General features: G+C 39.4%; 2 protein-coding genes across 2 annotated transcripts in view; both read right to left on the bottom strand.

The window, feature by feature from the left end:
- The window catches only part of grm2a (glutamate receptor, metabotropic 2a), a 62,734-nt gene extending 61,603 nt beyond the window's left edge, over positions 1-1,131 (bottom strand). The window contains exon 1 of the mRNA XM_033967254.2: positions 969-1,131. The gene's annotated coding sequence lies outside the window, so the exon portion shown is untranslated. The remainder of the gene's footprint in view (positions 1-968) is intronic.
- Positions 1,132-4,197: 3,066 nt separating this feature from the next.
- tex264a (testis expressed 264, ER-phagy receptor a) overlaps positions 4,198-19,715 on the bottom strand; it is a 123,160-nt gene continuing 107,642 nt past the window's right edge. Inside the window, exons 3-4 of the mRNA XM_033965922.2 lie at positions 16,923-17,094; positions 4,198-6,965 (exon numbers count right to left, since the gene is read on the bottom strand). Coding sequence (XP_033821813.1) covers positions 6,625-6,965; positions 16,923-17,094 — 513 coding nt within the window. The 3' untranslated portion in view covers positions 4,198-6,624. The remainder of the gene's footprint in view (positions 6,966-16,922; positions 17,095-19,715) is intronic.

The raw sequence follows: 19,715 nt of genomic DNA, 5'->3' as shown, positions 1-19,715 counted from the left end.
CTTCTATTTAACTCAATTATCCAGAATATAGAACTAAAAAAAAACAACATACAGTCACGTTTCCCATTGACAAAGCTTCCCACAAACTCTCCAAAATTGTTGTTGCGCATGTGATCCCCACTCGCCTTCTCTCTAAATCCAGGTTGTATTTTGATTTTTAATATTATAATGCTCTACAAATGTCCCGATGTTGAACCGCGCATTCCTCCGTGTAATCCTGTGATGTCTGTGCGCCGTGGGGGATAGTCTATTGTTTGCGATGCGCTCAACGTGCGCCAGTAGCAGCAGAAGCAGAAGCAGAAGCAGAAGCAGCAGCGCGCGGACCCTCTGGGAACGCAAGGTGCACACTGCTCCTCCTATCCCCGTATCCAACACCAAAATACCCCCGCGCTCCCCACAAAACACTCGCCTTTAGGGAGAATTGTTTTATAATCACACAAGTAAAAGCTTTGACCGCAACTCCCAACTGAACTAGAGGCAATTTTGACGTTGTTTTTACGCAATAACCAAACTATATCCCCGTTTGATTTGCGTAAAAACAAAGGACAGGCTGGGATATTTTGCGGTTATGGGTACAAGTAGAGGCTTAACACGTTGCTTTGAGCGTAACATCCAAAGATTAGGAGATAAGGAGCAGAGTGGATGTAGAGATCTGTATCTGGGTATCTGTCAACGCCTCCAAGCGATATGAATTTATGAATATATATCACCAAGCCTGTTTTTTTTACGCACGGGAACAGGCGTTGGAGTGCGTTTTACCAAGTTGCAGCGCAAATAAAACAGAGAAAACAAACAGGAAAGACAAAATATCTGCACATTTAAAACATATAGATGCATGGGTTGACTACATAGGCTATTAAAATCCTCCAAGACAATATAAACAACTCTACTGACTTCTAAACCTTTGCGCTGACTTGAAAAACAGTTGCAGATATTACATAAAAATTACAGTTTTAGACGTTTCTTACCTGGTTTAGTTTCCAAATGTCCAGAGTTTACGCGCACTCATCTCGTCTGACTGCAGCAACACTTTGAGGTTTTGGTAAGAAAGAAAGAAAGAAAGAAAAAAACACAACAGGAGCAGTGGTCGGTGACAGGGCGCTGGGGTGGGAGCTGTCCACGGTGCTGAACGGGACTGAAGCAGCGCGCGCTACAAGTCACTTCTCCTCCTCGTAGACCCCCGCCAGTGACGCCCACCACATCGCTCCTCGCGTTAAATACACGCAAGAGCTGGCAAAAGTGTGCGGGTTCTTGTGAAAAGTAACGGAAAAGAGTTGAAATCCGGTGAAGAAGAAGAAGAAGAAGAAGAAGAAGAAGAAGAAGAAGAAGAAGTTGTGTGAATGAGATGCGGCAATAAGTTTTTTTTTTTTTTTTGGAGATGCTCGCGTGTCCCCCCAGTGTTTATGAGCGTCATGTGATCCACGGTGAGGTGCGCGAGGCACAGGACACGCCCCCCCTCTGCCTGTCTGTCTGTCTGTCTGTCTGTCAGTGAGTCCAGGGCGCACCTCTGGATGGTTGGAAGAGCCTGTGTCTGTGTTTGTGCCTGTGTCTGGGTCTTATCTCATGTTAAAGAGGCGCGTTTCTTTGGGGAGGTGGGGTTGAGTCTGGATTATTATGAACAAGTCTGGGCACGAGGGCGCGAGCGTGTGTCAGGGCCCAGCGGGGTTCACGCGCAGACCGGCCCGTGAGCCAGAGGGGGGGGGAGGGGCGTGAAGAGAGACGCACAGCTCAGGTCCTATGGAGACATGCCCCGCGCGACCTTTGGCCAGGATTCATGCTTTATGCGTATATGACATTTATGTGTGTATGACTTTGCTTTTCAGGTGCTGTTCACTTGCTTTCCATCCAAAATATAAGTGTTTTAAGTCTGTGCAAGTAGCAATTATATGTTTTTTAAGTGGGTGATGAAGTGTATTTAATAGATTCATATATTTTTCTAATTGTGACTTGGTTTGGTGGGACAGTAATTGCACAAAAAAACTAAAAAAAACAACCCTCAAAAGTAAAAGTATTACCTGAAAACATCGACTTAAGTAGAAGTATTAAAGCACCTGTTTAACAATGTACTTAAAGAGTAAAAAGTAAAAGTATTTCTCGCAGTTTTTAAGATGTAATAAAGCTGTTTTTGATAAAGATTTTATTTATTTTTTTGCTCAGACTCTGAATGCGCTAAAAATAAACCCTCAGCCTTTTCTGCAGGTCTCAAACTTTGGCGAAAAATACTTGAAATACTTTTACTTTTCAGTCCAGTTAAAAAAATATAATGGAGTAGAAAGTACAGATACCTGCTCTCAAATGTACTGAAGTAAAAGTATCTAAAGTTAAAATGTACTTAAGTAAAGTACAGATACCTGAAATGTATACTTAAGCACAGTACTTTACTACTTTTACTTTGATACGTTCCACCACTGGGTAAATATTCATCAGAGCGTTTCATGAGTAGAAAAGAAAAAGTTTACAGAAGTAACAGTGCGATCTAAAACACCGATGTCGTCAACTGTCGTCAAGTCTATTCAAAATACAATTTACGCACGAGGAAGGCATTTTAGTGACATTTTAAACACTGAATTAACAAAATAAAGTGTTGTCATTTATTCTTAGAGTCAGACCATAACTATTGTTCAGTTTACACTTTTGGCCCTTGTCATTATGGTTGCTAGGTAACACACCTCTGTCTATGCCACAACCAGGAAGTAAAATTATAAACTTCACCAAAATTACAAAACTAGAAAAGACTAGGCAAGACTTTGTAAAATCTTTAATATATTCATGTTAACTGTTTTAGAGAAATAGAGCGGTCAGATCCACTGGTCCACAGGTTGGCGTCACGATTCCAGCTCCAACAGGTGAATACTGTTGTTGTGTCCTTGGGCAAGACACTTAACCCACCAATTTAAAGAGAAAGTTTGTATTATTGTCCATGGGCTTCAGTTTCTTGCATTCTGCTAAACAAACCCACAATCCCACGATGGAACTCCCTGTGTCATTATTCAAATTGTTAGGGAAATTTCCAAAGTAAGTATGCTTCATTAATTTAAATAAGCATATGCTGCTGAGGTGAGGTAAAAACATCGGGGAAATAAAAGGAAGGAAAGATTAATACTAAGCCTCTCTTCCTCCAAAGAAGACATATTGTTTTGTTCTGGCATCTCTGACCTGTTAGTGCATAATATTTTAAACAAATAAACATGCACTTTTCTCCACTTTAGCTAAAATGACAACGAGAATTTTCTGAGCAATGGCAGCTCAAAAGCAAAAACAATAAAGATGACACAAACATACAGGAATTACTTAATAAACAACTTCAAACAAAAGCTCTTAAATGTCCTATATTACACAAAATTGACTATTGTGAGCTTTAAGCCATGTTATAATGCTGTTATTGCCTCAAAAACATACTGGAGTTGTGTTTTGTTTCAATCACACACGTTTGAGTAACACTTTATTATTAGTCTGTAACATCTCCAAAGCTCAAAATGCTCTGTTCCACCTTGTGATGTCATAAAGTGGTAGTTTTCAAGTTAACAGCAACATTTTTACCTTTTGTTTGGGTAAAGCTTGGCAATTCTAGAGCTGAAATCATCCAAATGACTCTAATAAAGGTGCATGGAGTTTAAAAACACTTCCTGTATTACCACATGATGACATCACAAGGTGGAACAAAGTGTTTTCTGTTTGAGAGAAGAAGAACTCAGCCTAAATATGCAGGGTTCGTGTGTTAAAGTTGTGTAAATGAAACAAAAAAACAACTCTGGGTATGTTTTTGATGAGGAAACAACATCGTAACACAGTTCAGAAAATAGCGTAATATGAGCCCTTTAAGTCTGGCAACAACAACATTTTAAAAGCTAGCATTAAAAAAGTTCATTAATTAGCTAGTCAAATATAAACAAATAAACCGCAGTGCCTTGTTGCTGTAGGTGCATAATTTAAACAAACATTTCCGAGAAGAGACACGGCTCTGGTTTGGAATGAGCAGGTCTTCTACCATAGGTCACCCACCTCATTACGGCGCTCTGGTGAAAGACCACAACTGTCTGTCAAAAATCACTCTTTTTCTGCACAAAAACACACGATTAAAACCACACGTCTTGTTCTACACGAAACTAAACCAAAGCAACACTTAATGAGACACAGGATGCAGAAAAATACTTGCATTTTTCCCACTCACCCAGATACAAGCCAGACTTTTAATTAGAAAATGTTTATTACAGACTGTGTTATGCCCAGCACAAAGAACAGCTCATTAAGATACTTGAGGAATAGAACTTATTAAAGGTGCATCATGGAACCTTTCTTGCTCGTCTCTATTGAGGTGTTAATGACTGACTGGGCCAAGTTACAAGTCATATCTGTGTGGAGGAGAGCCTGCTCAAGGTAAAGATGTGCGCATGTCGATATAAACGTCATCGGTCGAGCGGTCAAATCCATTGACGCACAGGTTGACGGTGTGATTCCAGTTCCCACAGATGAATGCTGTTGTTGTGTCCTTGGGCAAGACACTTAACCCACCTCACCTGTATGAATGTGTGTATGAACGGATGAGTGGTTCCTTGATGTAAAGCGCTTTGAGTGTGTTGAAGGTGGAAAAGCGCTATGTAAAAATGTGACCCTTTACCATTTACGATGTTCAAGTTGCAGCAATAAAAACATTTAAAGATTAGTTTAGTTTAATGCCAGACTGCGGAGCATTCTAGACAAACAATAAAAACACCATGGAGACCAGCGGGCGACAGAAAAGTTAAATAGTGCACCTTTGAAACTGAATACATAAACATATATAGGTAGGTAGCATGTTAAAACGAAATATGGCGTCTCTATAGATAAAATTACGAAAAAGTATAAAGAATGTCATTGGAATAAGCGTCGAGTCTGTTCCCTTCATATCACAAACATAATACTTTCGATTTTCAATATTTTCCAACCACGTCTACGTAAATTGATGAGCGGCACAGCACAGGTCGAGTTATTTTTGGTTTAGTAACTACAGAAAGGTTTTATACCAATTTTCATTATCGACCCCTTCACTCAAATTGACTCTTGTGAGCTTTAAGTCATGTTATAATGTTGTTACCTCCTCAAAAACAGACCTGGAGTTGTGTTTTGTTTCATTCACACATGTTTGAGTAAAAGTAATTAAAATCATTATAACACAGATTAGAGAATAGTGTAATATGGGCCATTTAAATGCTGAAATCAATTGAACGCAACATTTTATTCAAAGGTACTGCTACAGGGATTCATTATTATTTTTATCAGCCAGGTCTAACTTCAACAACTCATCAGAATTGTGCGAGTAGCTGCATTGGTGGGTGTATTGCATTTTTATACATCTCCCTCTGAGTTTATTTTTAACCTTCTATAAAAATATTGATTAGAAAACAACCTAAAACAGACGCTGTGTAATCCTCCAGTGTGGGCTTCATCGAATCACGATCTGGGCTCAGATTGGCCAAATTTTTGACAGTTACTGATGGATTGGCTGTGCAACCGGTCCAGAAGCTCCTGCATCCAAACAGAAAGTAATCTAGTAATCAGAAAGTAATCTGTTACATGTGCAACTTTAGTCTACTGCAATCAGCCACATGCACTCCACATTAATAGGCCCATATTACACTATTTTCTGATCCATGTTGTAATGTTATCTGACCTGGAGTTGTGTTTTGTTTCATTCACACATTTTTAACACACTAATCCTGTGTATGGGCTGTTTTCTTCTCTCATATGGAAAACACTCTGTTCCACCTTGTGATGTCATGTGGTAATTACCCATCTCTACTGAAGAAAATGTAAAAGGTAGTTGTTGTCATGAAGCGGACGTTTTCAAAGTTATCACAAGGTGGAACAGAGCATTTTGAGATAGAGACAGTCAAATAATCCAGGATTACTTGTGTAAATGAAAGAAAACGCAACTCCAGGTATGTTTTTGAGGAGGTAACAACATTATAACACGATTTAAAGCTCACAAGAGTCAATTTTGTGTGATATAAGACCTTTAAAGGGGCTGTACCTGTCTTTATCCTGTTTTTAAAATTATACTTACTCATTAGTCATCAGTTAATTAGCCTTACTCCAATATGTATATATCATAAAAGCAGCTCTTAGGGTCAAAAAGAGACCGCTGAGTGCTGTCTGCATCTAATTATAGAGCATTTGAACAACAAAGTGCGCTGTTAGCATGCTAGTAGTCATTAGCCTTTGAAAGTTGTGAAAAGCATGTTACGAAAATGATGAATAAGTTTGGATCTGAACAGTTTCATCTTATTTAGGGTACAGTGCCCTAAGACAGAAGCCAAAACAGCTGAACCCAACCCGTACTATACCACGCCAATTAAAAACAAACTTCACAATACTTAACATACAAAATACCAACTTTTTCCAACTATTTTAAACATGGGGCCAGTCGTCATAGTTTATAATTGATTACACTATAGTTTATAAGGCAACTCAACAGGAATGAACAGCCCGTCAGTACGATGTGACTGACTGTAACTCTTTAAAGTCTTAATATTAAAACTAAAAGAAGAAAAATATTGTTTCTTAATTGTTTCTTTGTCAATCCACCAGGACATAAACATAACACACGACCACCAGACGCTCAAATTCTTACAACATTCAACTTATTTACTCCTCCCCTGCTCCAATAACCTCCCCCTTCTCTTCTGAATTGGCTCCAATGTCTTGCTCTACTTCCTGGTTTGGTTGGTCCACTTCCTCTTCCTGTTTTTCTACTTCCTGTTCGTCATTGTCCATGTCCAGTTCTTCAAAAGACGACCCGCTGCTTCCCGTGGACACGTTGGACCCCCTGTGGATGGGCGCTTGGGGTTCTTCGTTCAGATCTGGGACGTCCCGTAGAGGGAGGGAGGAGGCCAATGAGGCGGCGGTGGAGGCGGCCAGTGATGTTTCTCTGCTGTCCCAGGGGGCGCCACCGCTCACCGAGCTCACGTCGCTGTGGGAGTCTGCACCTGCGGGACCACGGAGAAGAAAGGTAAGTGACGTTAAGCTATAGACTGTGTAAAGAAGTGGACTAAGTGAGCGTGACGTCAGCCATAGTGTGCGGCTCCGGTCAAATTTGGAGATGAATTGTATATTTGGAATTCCGAGTCTTTCCGAATTCCGAGGCTTTTGAAGGTAACGCTCCTTCCCAATGGTTTAGCAGGGAGCGGACGCTTAGCAATTTATCAATCGAAACTGTTGAGAAACGCTAGTGGGAGTGACCTCAGGGAAAGAAGCCACCTGATTTGTCTGTTATTAATGTTCAGATCTTGATTTATAGATAAAATAGTGGAATAAAAATAAGAGAATTGGACAGTCCAGCTACGGTAACACCAGGATGTACACACAACCAATACAAATGATACCATAGTTTTGAAATACAAATGATACCATAGTTTTGAAATACAAATGATACCATAGTTTTGAATGATGTTGTTGTTCATTCAAAATTAAACCAGAAAAACATGCTTTCTTTCAATGTATAACTTAATCTTTATGCAAATCTTTAACATATTGCACATAAAGTAACAACAGTAGTGTTAGTGATCCGAAGGTTGGTGGTTCGAATCCCGCTCTCACAGATGAATGCTGTTATTGTGTACTTGAGCAAGACACTTAACCGACCTCACCCTCAGTGCCTCTGTACACTGTTGTATGAATGTGTGTGTGCATGGGTGTTTCTTTGAGTGACTTGAGGGTGGAAAAGTTCTATATAAAAATGTGTTTATTTACCATAAAAAAATAAAATAAAATAAAATAAAAATATAATAAAAAATATAATAAAAATAATAATAATAATAATAATAATAATAATAATAATAATAATAATAATAATAATAACAATAATAATAATAATAATAATAATAATAATAATAATAATAATAATAATAATAATAATAATAATAATAATAATTCTTTAAGATTTCTTGACATTTTATTTAGGTTAGAAGATTGTCCAAAATAACAAAATAACATTGCTCTAATAAAGATACTACTACCTCTATTCCTGAAAAGCACCTCATGACCTTATGATCCCGGTGTCAGAGTCGATCTGTTTGTCTTTGACCTTTAAACTGTGATTCAAACCGATATCCATCCATTATCCTGTAGCATCAGCCATCTACACATCTCGATTGATCCGATGAGTTTTAGGAGCACTCCGCAGTCGTAAAATAGATATATTGTACATCGTATTAGATAAAGCTGCAGCTGAATTGAAATTGGAATCTGAATGAACGGAGCAAATGGCAAAGGCTGCAGTATTTAAAGAGTCCATGTTACACTATGTTCTGATCTGTGTTATAATGTTCTTTCTTCATCACAGTCAGAAATGGAGTTGTATTTTGTTTCATTCACACGTTTAACACACAAACCCTTATATTTAGGCTGAGTTTTTTCTCCAATGAAAAACACTCTTCCACCTTGTGATGTCATGTGGTGATACAGGAAGTGCTCCACTGTTTTTTTTAAACTCCATACACCTTTATAAGAGTCATTTGGAAGATTTTAACCATGGATTTGCCAAGTTCTACCTGAACAAAAGGTAAAAAACGTAGTTGTTAACCTGAAAACTACCACTTCATGACATCACAAGGTGGAACAGAGCATTTTGAGCTTTGGAGATGTAGACAGACGAATAATAAAGGGTTACTCAAACATGTGTGAATGAAAGAAAACACAACTTTGAGTATGTTTTTGGGGAGATAACAGCATTAGAACATGGCTTAAAGCTCACAATAGTCCATTTTGAGTAATACAGGACATTTTAAATACCATAATTCCACCAAAAAAACAACAAAATCTCCAGTTTTATTCTGCATAAAAACTGCTAACCCTGTAGTTTAGATCTGTACAAATGTGATTCATGTATTAGTTTGTCAGTTCATATTTCAGTCTTTCTTCTAGACAACTTTGAAATGTGAAGTTTGAACTAAATACATCTGTATGAATCAATGGCAAATCTAAGTACAATGCTCCTTGGAAACATTGCAATTCTCTATTTTTCCCAAATCGTTCAATCTTGTTGTACATTGTATTAGACATAGGAGGCCTTTGTTGCCGGGCGTTGCTAAAATTATAAAAGCAATAAGCAGCAGGAGTAATAACTGTAGGACCAAAGCGCACCTGCCACCCCCGACAACACAGCAAAATGAGAGAAGCAAGAACTATTGAGGAGGATATGTTCAGGGCGTCTGAACAAAATGAAAACACAACATTTGAGAAAGAGCAGTACACAGAGAAGTTATTGGGGTGAGTGAGGATGTAATACAGCTGATCAGTATTAGATTAGAGGGAAATTGCATGCTGTTTATTATCGACAGAGTGGAGACTGTGAATATTTGAAACTGTGAGCTTTTATTTACTTTATTTTGTTGAGTTTTTTTGTTTAGAGGTTATAAAATGATAAGTGGGACATTTTAATACGATCAAATCAAATGACATTACTGTCTTTTCCACAACGATTAAAAAGTGTTTACGACAACAGACAGATTTTGAGTTGAGAAAAAGTTTTTGAAAATAGGTTAAAAAAAAAAAAGCCACAAAATTCGACCTTTGTGAAATCTGTATGTGCCTGTCAGATGAACACGAGCAGTTTGTGATTACATTGTGCTATGAGAAAAATCCTTTCTGAGCAGGATTTTTTTTGTTGTAGTACCAATGAGTGACCACTAATCCAACTCAAGACAGAGTTGGACTCAAGACCTTAAGGTAGCAATACTCTGTCCAGGTATTTTAATAGATCCATGTTCTAAACACATAAGTGTCCACCTGGACGTCCCTGTTCACTGCCTGATCTTTAAATATGTATAATTTTAGCATGACTTGGCAAAAACCTCATAGAGATATAATTGGACAAGAAGTAATGATGCTAACAGTGAGGTTACCAGGCGTTGTTGTGCACAGACCCTATTGAGAAAGCAGAAAACACATTCTGAGAGCACTACTATTGTACATTCACCAAAAAATAACATTGATTCTTTTAGCTTAGTTAAATGTTCCAGTGTATACTTTTAAAGCATTAAAAACTTAAAGATTCATGGTCTTTTTACACACGATTGTGAGTGATGTAAAATGGGGGTGAAGATTAGGGAAAGACATAAGCAGTCTCACTTTTCACATATTTTTAGTCTTACAAAAGCCATTAAAAAAAAAACAAAAACAAAAAAACCCTCCTCAGATGGATTCATTATGGCGCTGACTGCCCTGACATCGTTGGTAAAAACCATATGCCAGTCTATGGGTTTGCCTTTGTTTGATTTGACAGGTTCTGTTGTTTTAGACCTAGCATTAGCATTTACTTATTGTTTTTTTTTTATTATAGCTTTTTTGTGCTGCACTTTGAAAATTATAGGGATAAAATGTGAATTTGAGCAATGAAAAATTAGCACCATTACCATAGCAATTGACAAAAACAAAAAGAGGATCTTCTGAAGAGTACAAGTGAAAGTCAAGTCAAAATGACAGAAAGCTGAACCTCTGAATATAAACACACTGGATTTGGATGTCGCCCCCTATCTTTCCATTCTCCATCCACTGGACATGCGTTTTTGCTGCGGTCCACTCTTTTGTTTGCTTCACTTCAACAAACTTCTGTCCCATAAAAAATGAGATTTGACAAAGACGCGGCGGCATTTTAAACTGTCTTTACACTTATATATATATATATATATGAATAACTCTCATCTTCAAATGACATTGTTTTTCTACCAAATGTCCTGGCTTAGTCCTGTTCAGTCCTAGTTTAGTCCTATTCTGTTGTGGTTTAGTTCTTGTTTAGTCCTGGTTCATTCCTGGTTTACATTTGCTTTACTCCTGGTTAAGCACCAGCTCATTCCTGGTTTAGTCTTATTTTAAACCTATTTATTCGTGGTTTAATCCTGGTTCAATCCTGGTTTAGTCTCGGTTCAGTCCTGGTTGAGTTCTTGTTTAGTCTTGGTTTACTCCTGGTTTAGTTCGTGTTTAGTCTTGGTTCAGTCCTGGTTAAGTTCTTGTTTAGTCTCGGTTCAGTCCTGGTTGAGTTCTTGTTTAGTCTCGGTTCAGTCCTGGTTTAGTTCTTGTTTAGTCTTGGTTCAGTCCTGGTTGAGTTCTTGTTTAGTCTTGGTTCAGTCCTGGTTGAGTTCTTGTTTAGTCTTTGTTTACTCCTGGTTTAGTTCTTGTTTAGTCTTGGTTCAGTCCTGGTTGAGTTCTTGTTTAGTCTTTGTTTACTCCTGGTTTAGTTCTTGTTTAGTCTTGGTTCAGTCCTGGTTGAGTTCTTGTTTAGTCTTGATTCAGTCCTGGTTGAGTTCTTGTTTAGTCTTGGTTTACTCCTGGTTTAGTTCTTATTTAGTCTTACTTCAATACAAACGTCTGCTCCACAAACAAAATCCGACTTGACGTTCCCACGGCGCTCCTGTCCGGCCCATTTTCCTTCTGCATTCACACTTCAAATAAATCTCATCTTCACATCACACTCTGTTTCCACTAAATACATCACCGGGGACAGGAATACAATAAACAGGGATTTGGTCCGCGCTTGGGGCCCGTGGCGGTCCCATGGTGGCGGTCTGTGTAATTATCGCGTTGGGCAGATCCAGACCAGAGCCGTGGAGGGTGGAGGCTATGGAGAGATGGTTCGGAGCTGTTGATTAGGGGCAGGTTTGAACAGAGGAGGTGTAGCCCCTGAAAATAACACATCGTTTTTAGATGGAACTCTGGGTAATTGCGAGATTGAAGATATAATTAACAGCTATCATTATGGGAGCTTTTATGTAAACAGCTAAAGTTAAAGGTGCAATATGTGACTCTTCTGATAAATGAGTGGCTGTTGCTTTGCTTTTTATAATGCTACATAGCGACAAACAGGTAAAAGTCCAGGTCAGATCTGTGGAGAGGCAAACCCGCTTACAATAAGAAAACCAGGATGTTTTTAAAGGTATTTTTGAGCAATAAAAACACTGTAAGTGAATGAATGGAAGATGGGTAAGTGTAAAGCTATACTGTGGGATATTTCAAGTAGTAATATCTTCATGGAGACAAACAGGTGCTGGATTCCATGCCAGAAAAGTGACATAGTACTCCTTTAAAAATCTACCTGTGCTATTTTGAGGGCTTTTAAAAAGTTGTTTCCCACGTTCACATTGATCAATAGTGATTTGAGGATGGTGGTATGATCCCAGCTCAAACTAGTAGATATTGTTGATGTGTCTTTGGGCAAGACACTTCACCTACACTTTGACAATGTATGGCAATAGTGAGTGAGTGATGGGTGGGTTGGAGTGAGTCGGTGAAATTTTGATCTGATGATCTTGGTCTCATCCTTAGTCCTGTTTTAATCCTGATTTATTTCTGGTTTAGTCCTGGTTTAAACCTGGTTTAGTCCTGGTTTTAACTTGGTTTAGTCCTGGTTTACTTCTGATTTATTTCTGGTTTAGTCCTCGTTGAGGTCTGCTTTAGTGCTTGTTTAAATTTTAATCCTGGTTTAGTCCTAATTTAGTCCTGGCTCAGTCCTTATTTAGTCCTGCTTTAGTTCTGGTATCATCTTGGTTCAGTCCTGGTTTAGTTCTGGTTTAGTCCTGGTTTAGTCCTGGTTTAGTCCTGGTTCAGTCATGGTTGGGGTCTAGTTTAGTCCTGCTTTAAATTTTAATTCTGGTTTAGTCCTGATTTATTCCTGGATCAGTCTAGGTTTAGTTCTGGTTTGGTTCTGGTTTAATAGTCCTGGTTTAAACGTTAATCCTGGTTTAGTTCTGATTAAATCCTAAGGTGGTACTTGTTCACTGCTCTGTAAAAACATGCTCATTTTTCTGGGGTAATTGGGTGGTCATCCCGACAGGTTCCATTCTCCACTTGTTAAAATGAAAACCCATCTTCATAACAGGTATCATGGATGGAGCTGCTGCCAGGGAAAAGTCTTTTACAAAAACATTAGGTGAAATTAGTTGCTAAATTGGGCCCTTTGGGATTATTAACAACAAATCAAGGTCCATTTCAACAAACTGTTTAAAAGAGCAGATAATTAGGTTCAGACGTGTGAGAGGAACATGAGCTAAAAACACCAATGTGGCCAGGAGACGTCAGTAGAGAAATATTTTAAGAGAAGCAGCTGCGACTTCAACGAGGTAAGGAAAGAAAATGACAGGTTTGCTATACAACATGTCAAAATATATCAGATCTGTGGAGAGGCAAGCCCGCTCACAATAACAAAGGCAGCATGTTTTTTAAAGGTATTTTTCAGCAAGAAACACCTGCAATTGAATAAATGGAACAAGGATAAGTGTAAAGCCACACTGTGGGATATTTCACACTAAGTAATAACACCTCCATGGAGACAAACAGGTGGCGAATTCCATAGTGCTCCTTTAAACATCTGCCTGTACTATTTTGAGGGCGTTCAGTTCTTTACATTCATCAATAGTCATTTGGGGTTGGCGGTACGAACTCAGCTCCAACTACTGCATATTGTTGACATGTTCTTGGGCAAGACACGTCGCCTACACCTTGCCAATATATGACATTAGTTTGACAAGTCAAGGTTGTTGTTGTTGTGGTTGTTGTAGTTGCGGTTGTTGTTGTGGTTGTTGTGGTAGTTGTGGTGGCTGTTGTCAGTGTTGAGGTTGTGGTGGTCGTGGTGGTTGTTGTGGTTGTAGTAGTGGTTGTGGTTGTTGTGGTTGTTGTGGTGGTTGTGGTGATTATGGTTGTTCTTGTGGTTGTTGTAGTGTTGCAGTGTTGTTGTGGTTGTGGTTGTTGTGGCTGTTGTGGTGATTATGGTTGTTCTTGTGGTTGTTGTAGTGTTGCAGTGTTGTGGTGGTTGTTGTGGTTTTGTGGTTTTATTCAAATTCAGCGTGGGTCTTTTTAATCGAGAAGTCTAATCCTCTGTTGGTAAAATTATGTGGTTTGGAGCAGAGTTTAAACTTTCAGGAAGACGATTTTTTTTTTTTTTTTTACTATTTTTGTGTTCAATTTAATTCAATTCAAGTTTATTTCTACAGCACATTTGAACAACTTCAGCTGCCCAAAGTGCTTCACATAAAAATAACAAAAAACAAATACACAGCTAACACGATACATAGGAAAAGGACAATAAAACACCAAGATATTCTGTCTAGCTAGTGTTAAATGCCAGGGAAGTCTGTCTGGTTTATGATAATAAAATTAATGATTAAAACTATGTTTGTCTGAATACAAATAGATATAACTGATTCTTCTAACAGAGCAGACTATATTTGTATGTCATTTATTTTGAAAGCAAAATGAATACAATAAATCAAATTAGCTTGGGTCTTGTCTCTATAACAGTGTATTTAGTTAAACCTCATTGTACAGTTTGATTGGTTGTTTTACGCTCTACTTCCAAGAAATGCAAGTATTTAGACACACATAATGAAATGTGGGAACACTTTTGAAAATTGTGTATATTCTTTTAAGGTATTTGTTTATGTAGGTTCGTACAAAAATCCAATTTAGCAGTGTCAGATCTTTTGGGTGAGGTTGTTGAGCGGGGCAGGCGAAAAGTCAAAGTCTATCTCCCAGGTGTGAAGAGAGGGAGCATTGATCTGAGTCTCATTACAAACCTCTGCTCCATCTGCCATCGACAACAACAACACAAACACAGTGTTTTTGGATACAGCCTTTTTCTGAACTACGATGCACAGTCCAAGCAGAGGTAAAACTAAGCTTGTAAAACACATTTTTGTGGACTTAAAGGTGCCGTATCTGCTTTTTATCGTGAAAAACAGAACTAGTTCATTTTAAACGGTTTACAGTTGTCCAAAGTTATTCCTTATGCTTTCAGAGCTTCGTAAATATTCACCACGATGAGTTTATAAGCGCTTTTCACAACTCTCAGAGACACGGAGAAGAGTTTTGCCATGGTAGTATGCACATTTTTCTCAAATACATGGGAGAAAAATCCATCCAAATCTCCAAGAAGTTTGAAATGAAAAGGACAAGTAGAAAAAAGCCAAACATAAAGTAAATGTTGTTTGCTGTAGGCGGCAGTAAAGCAGAACGGAAAACACAAAAGTTGGCAGTTTGATTCCCGTTCGGACAATGTGTATCCTTTGGCAATTCACATGATTTCATATACTTTCAGGACAGTTTTAGTTGAACTTACAAATATCAGATGCCACTGTATTTTTTTTGCCACTGTATGCCATTTTTCCAACACTTTTTAAATTGTTCTACTCCAGTCTGGGAAACAACAGCCCTCCCACCTTGAGAACGCCTGGTCGTGTTGATCTTGGAAGCTAAGCTGGTTAGAACTGGGAGAAGAGACTACAGGGGATACAGTTGGGCTGCATAATTTCCTCGACAAACAACACAATATTCTGTCTTATTCTGCATAAAAGCTGCTAACCCTGTAGTTCAGATCTGTGCAAACGTTGTAAAATGTGCATTCGCTTGCCAGTTCACATTTCCGTTTTTTACTTTGTGTATTTTTTAAGTATTGATACTAGTTTTAGTACCGATTAGTATCTGATTTTGACAACCCTGGTACAAACTGTGGTATTTGTGACATTCATAGAAGTACCACAGACCAATACAATCTGTTCTGTTACTGTTTGTGATGTATTGATCTTGTTTTAGTTGTGTTTTAGTTCTATTGTCAGTGTAATCTAGACCACAGGTTAAATAATCTAAATAAAAACAAACTCTGAAGTCACATGACCAGCTCCAAACAGGAAGTAAGCGCTGTAAATCGTCCCGCCTCCTCAGTCGTGTCAGCCGCGTACCATTTCTTTGTGTAGCGATTAGTCTAATGGTTGTGTCAATACAGCAGCACGTCACAGGAGCAGCTCGTGGAAGTTTCGGAGAATAATGGGCCTGTGTGACGATGTTCCACATAAAGACACGTAAACAATAGTTACAGAGATCCGTATATCACCGAGGAGACAAAAACACATTACTCCGCGATCAAAAGCCAAAGATAAATTTGTATAAAAGTGTTCCCACTCTGTTGTTATCAGTTGGGTGAGAGATACACTGTGGTCTATGGGCTCTTTTCAAATGTGTGGAAACAACATGAGCCTCATTTTGGCTACAGGAGAAAATGTGTGTCAAGTGGTACAAAACAAGTGTACTTAAATTGCTAAACCTGGATATGAGAGAGCTGAGTCAGAAACTGAGATCCTTTTAAAAATTTAATTATTTCAATGGTGTCAATATGTACTCAAGTTTAACTATGTAACTTATTAGTTTGGGATTTTGCTTGGAACACAGTTATCTCTCGCTATATTGTGGTTCACTTTTCGCAGTCTTGCAGATATTTTTGTACAATTTTGCATGCCTTTTTACAGTATATAAACGTGCATTGTGTTCTGCGTCCTGATTGGCTAAGAGACTGTAGACCATTGTCCATCAGTCTCCTCCGTGCCGTGTCTCCTGTACAGTACAGAATGTGTTCAGACAAATTTACATAAAAGTTGGATCGACACTACAGTGGAGCGACGCCAGGACGAAGCGGCGCGGTCAGAGGAACTGTGAAATACACGTGAGTCACTATTAATTAATTAAACAAGAGAGAAATGTGAGAAAATGTTAATGCCTGTCTGAGAAAAGTGTATAAAGTGTGTGGTGAGGGGTTATACAGCTTTAAAACATATAATAATTGTAAAAAATAAAGCTGATACTTCGCGGATTTCGCCTACTGCAGGTTATTTTTAGAACGTAACCCCCGCGATAAACAAGGGACAACTGTATTCCACTAAACATTACTTTACATTATGGCATTAAACTTTTCTATCTTGCATTCATGCATTCATTGTGTTTTTGCTCCCACTCTACTTTCTGCATGTTCCTGTGTGTAAGAGACATGTATACACCTCAACAGAAGGAGGTCAGAAATACCATGCGCACACGTGTAATCCCTCTATCGTCCAGGTGGGGGCCACAGCATTCGTGCTTGAATCAGTTTGAAAAGTTGTGAGGACGTACCGCACGCCTCCTGTTACCTGTGATATCGGTCCCTCTGTCTTCATCGGAGTCTTCTTCTTTCACGTCCGTCCTGGGCTCCTCCTTCACCTCTGGGACGAAGAAGTCGGTTTGTCTGGACAGCGGCACCATGTAGTGGATGGAGTCTGAACTGCAGATCTCTATGTACGGGAATGCGCTCAGCTTCCTCTCCTGTAACACAAGAAATGGACAGGTACGGTGAGTCAAATATGTCAAATATGGATATAAAATCACATGAGCATTTAAATTAGCATTGGCACTTTATGAACTTGGGCTTCCTCATTGGACCACATCATTTAAATCTTGAGTGCTAAAATGATCAGAAGAAGAACAGGAAGAAACATTTCCTGGACCCTCCTTTTCATTTCAGTGTATTTAGTTGTTTCATTCTATATTTTTATGCATTTACACGAACCCACTGATATGAACCAACAGGGGGCCAATTCAGAACCTGTCTGTCAATCTTTTAAACAAGTTTCTTTTCCTCCATCCGTCCTTTACATTTTTATTCGGCCTCCCCCAGGTTTCCATCTCCGTCTTTCACAACGACAAATTACGCTTTTTACAGCACACCAGGTAAAACTCATCTTTATATGAATTTCCATGCTCAGCGGTGGACACCTCCTTCGCCTTCTCACGATCTAATAAGTGAAACATCCAGGATCGCGTGTTGCCATGGCGCAGCTATAAAAAGTCTATTGTATTGTAAAACATGTTTCGATGTTTCCATTCTCCGCTCTATTGCAGGTTAGGGCGATCAAGGCAGTGACTGATGGGTTTTAATCTAACTTAGGACAAAATAGGCAGGTTTTGAATGACCCAAAGAGTATAGCACAGAGTGGGGGCGAGCGAGGGGCTTTCCAATGCAAATGAGCCACAGATCTCCTTGAACCTGGAGCGATAATGAGGCAGCAGGGAGACAAAGACAAATCCAAATACAGAGGAGCAGACTCTGGGGAATAGAGGGAGGAATGGAGCGAGGGAAGGGAGAGAGAGGGGTGAGGGGGGGTGGATAGATAGTGCTAGATAGAGAAAGGTACAGAGAGAGGGTGGGGAAGAGGAAGCGATGGAGAGAGGGAGAATGGTAGAGAGGGTAGAGGGTGGAAAAAAGGTGGAGACAGAGAGGGAGGGAGAGACAGATAGAGGAAGAGAGTGACAGAGAGAGAGAGGCAGGAGAGTGTGAGAGAGTAAGAGGGAGACAGGGAAAGAAGGGAGGGAGGGAGGGAAAGAAAGGAGGGGGCGAGAGAAAGACAGAGAGAGGGCAAGAGAGTGGGAGGGCGGGAGGGAGGTAGGAAGAGAAGGGAGAGAGTGTGAGTGAGTGAGAGAGAGAGACAGAGGAGTCTGAGAGAGATGGAGGGAGGTGTAGATAAAGTGAGAGTAAGAGGGAGACAGGGAAAGAAGGGAGGGAGGGAGAGAGAGGAGGGAGGGAGCGAAGGATGGATGGAGGGCAACAGAGAGTGACAGGGAGGGAGGGAGAGAGGGAAAGAAGAGAGGAAGGGAGAGAGAGTGAGAGAGAGAAAGGAGGGAGAGAAAGGAGGGAGGGAGAGAAGGGAGAGTGAGAGTGTGTGTGTGAGAGAGAGATAGAAATAGAGAGAGGAGAGTGTGTGTGTGCGAGAGAGAGAAAGAGAGAGAAGAAGATAAAGATTGAGTAAGAGAGAGAGAGAGAAAAAGAAAGAGAATAGAAAGAGGATGTGGTCCCAGATGAGAGCTGAAGTGACAGGCAGGTTTAGGCTGCTGTAACAGGGACTTACTTAATCATGGAGTGAATCGCATTATAAAAACCTACTAATGTGATGATATGCTACAGGCTAAAAATAGAGGTGGGAGATGTATCCATGGGGTTCAGAAAAGGAAAAATCTGCACTGTTACCATAGCGATTAACAATTTAAAGCTAAATATTTCATCTTTTGAAAGGTAAAAAGTCCTTAAAATGCTGCCTATAACAGGACGCTGAAAACACGATGGATAAAAGCGCAGTAGTTCTGTCAATATGTATATACGGAAAATTTGAAAAAGGGTGTAAAAAGGTGCTAAAAATAATAATAAAACAAACTTCAATGAACCTAGAACTTCTTTATCTCCACGGAAACCATCAAACGACTCAAATGAATGTTTTTTTTATATGGAGTATGTCTCTTGGCTGGCCTGGAGGAAGTGTCTGGGGTGGAGGAAGTCTGGGAGTCCCTGCTTAGACTACTGCACCCAAGAACCGACTCCGAATAAGCGGAAAAAAATGGATGGATGGATAAATGTAATAAAAACACATATAACTAAATAAATGCTATATAAAAGGTTTAATGTCATACTATGGAACATTCTATGCAAAGCAATAACTCCCATCAGAAAGGATCTATCGTGCATTTGTTTTTAATACAGTAATAGTCCTGTGTTATCCGTGAGTCAAAAAGGTTGCATAATAAAAACAACAGAGACAGGATAAGAGTCTCAACCAAACGGGGTGAATTGCGTTGCCCATGGACACAAAGAGGGTATTGAACCACTGACCTCCACAGCTCAACAGTGCACATCTGCTTTTTGTTTTGCAGTTTGGTTTTGACCTTGAACCAGTGAGACAAAGCAGTGTTTACAGAATCCTTGGGCCTTATTAGTATGTGACTGCCTTTGGGTATGTCCTATGGAGAGCGCATATTAAATTTTAATAGTAACTCCACTTCTTGGTGCGGGTGCTGCTCTTTGAAGTGTTGAATGTGAAGAATGGAAGTGAATACAGAGATGGGTGATAGTAGCTCAGTGGATACAGAGTTTGTGTAGTGATCCACAGGTTGGCGGT

Source organism: Periophthalmus magnuspinnatus, chromosome 5 (assembly GCF_009829125.3).
Source record: "Periophthalmus magnuspinnatus isolate fPerMag1 chromosome 5, fPerMag1.2.pri, whole genome shotgun sequence".
In the NCBI taxonomy this organism is placed as follows: domain Eukaryota; kingdom Metazoa; phylum Chordata; class Actinopteri; order Gobiiformes; family Gobiidae; genus Periophthalmus; species Periophthalmus magnuspinnatus.
This window is presented reverse-complemented; position numbering and strand designations above follow the sequence as displayed.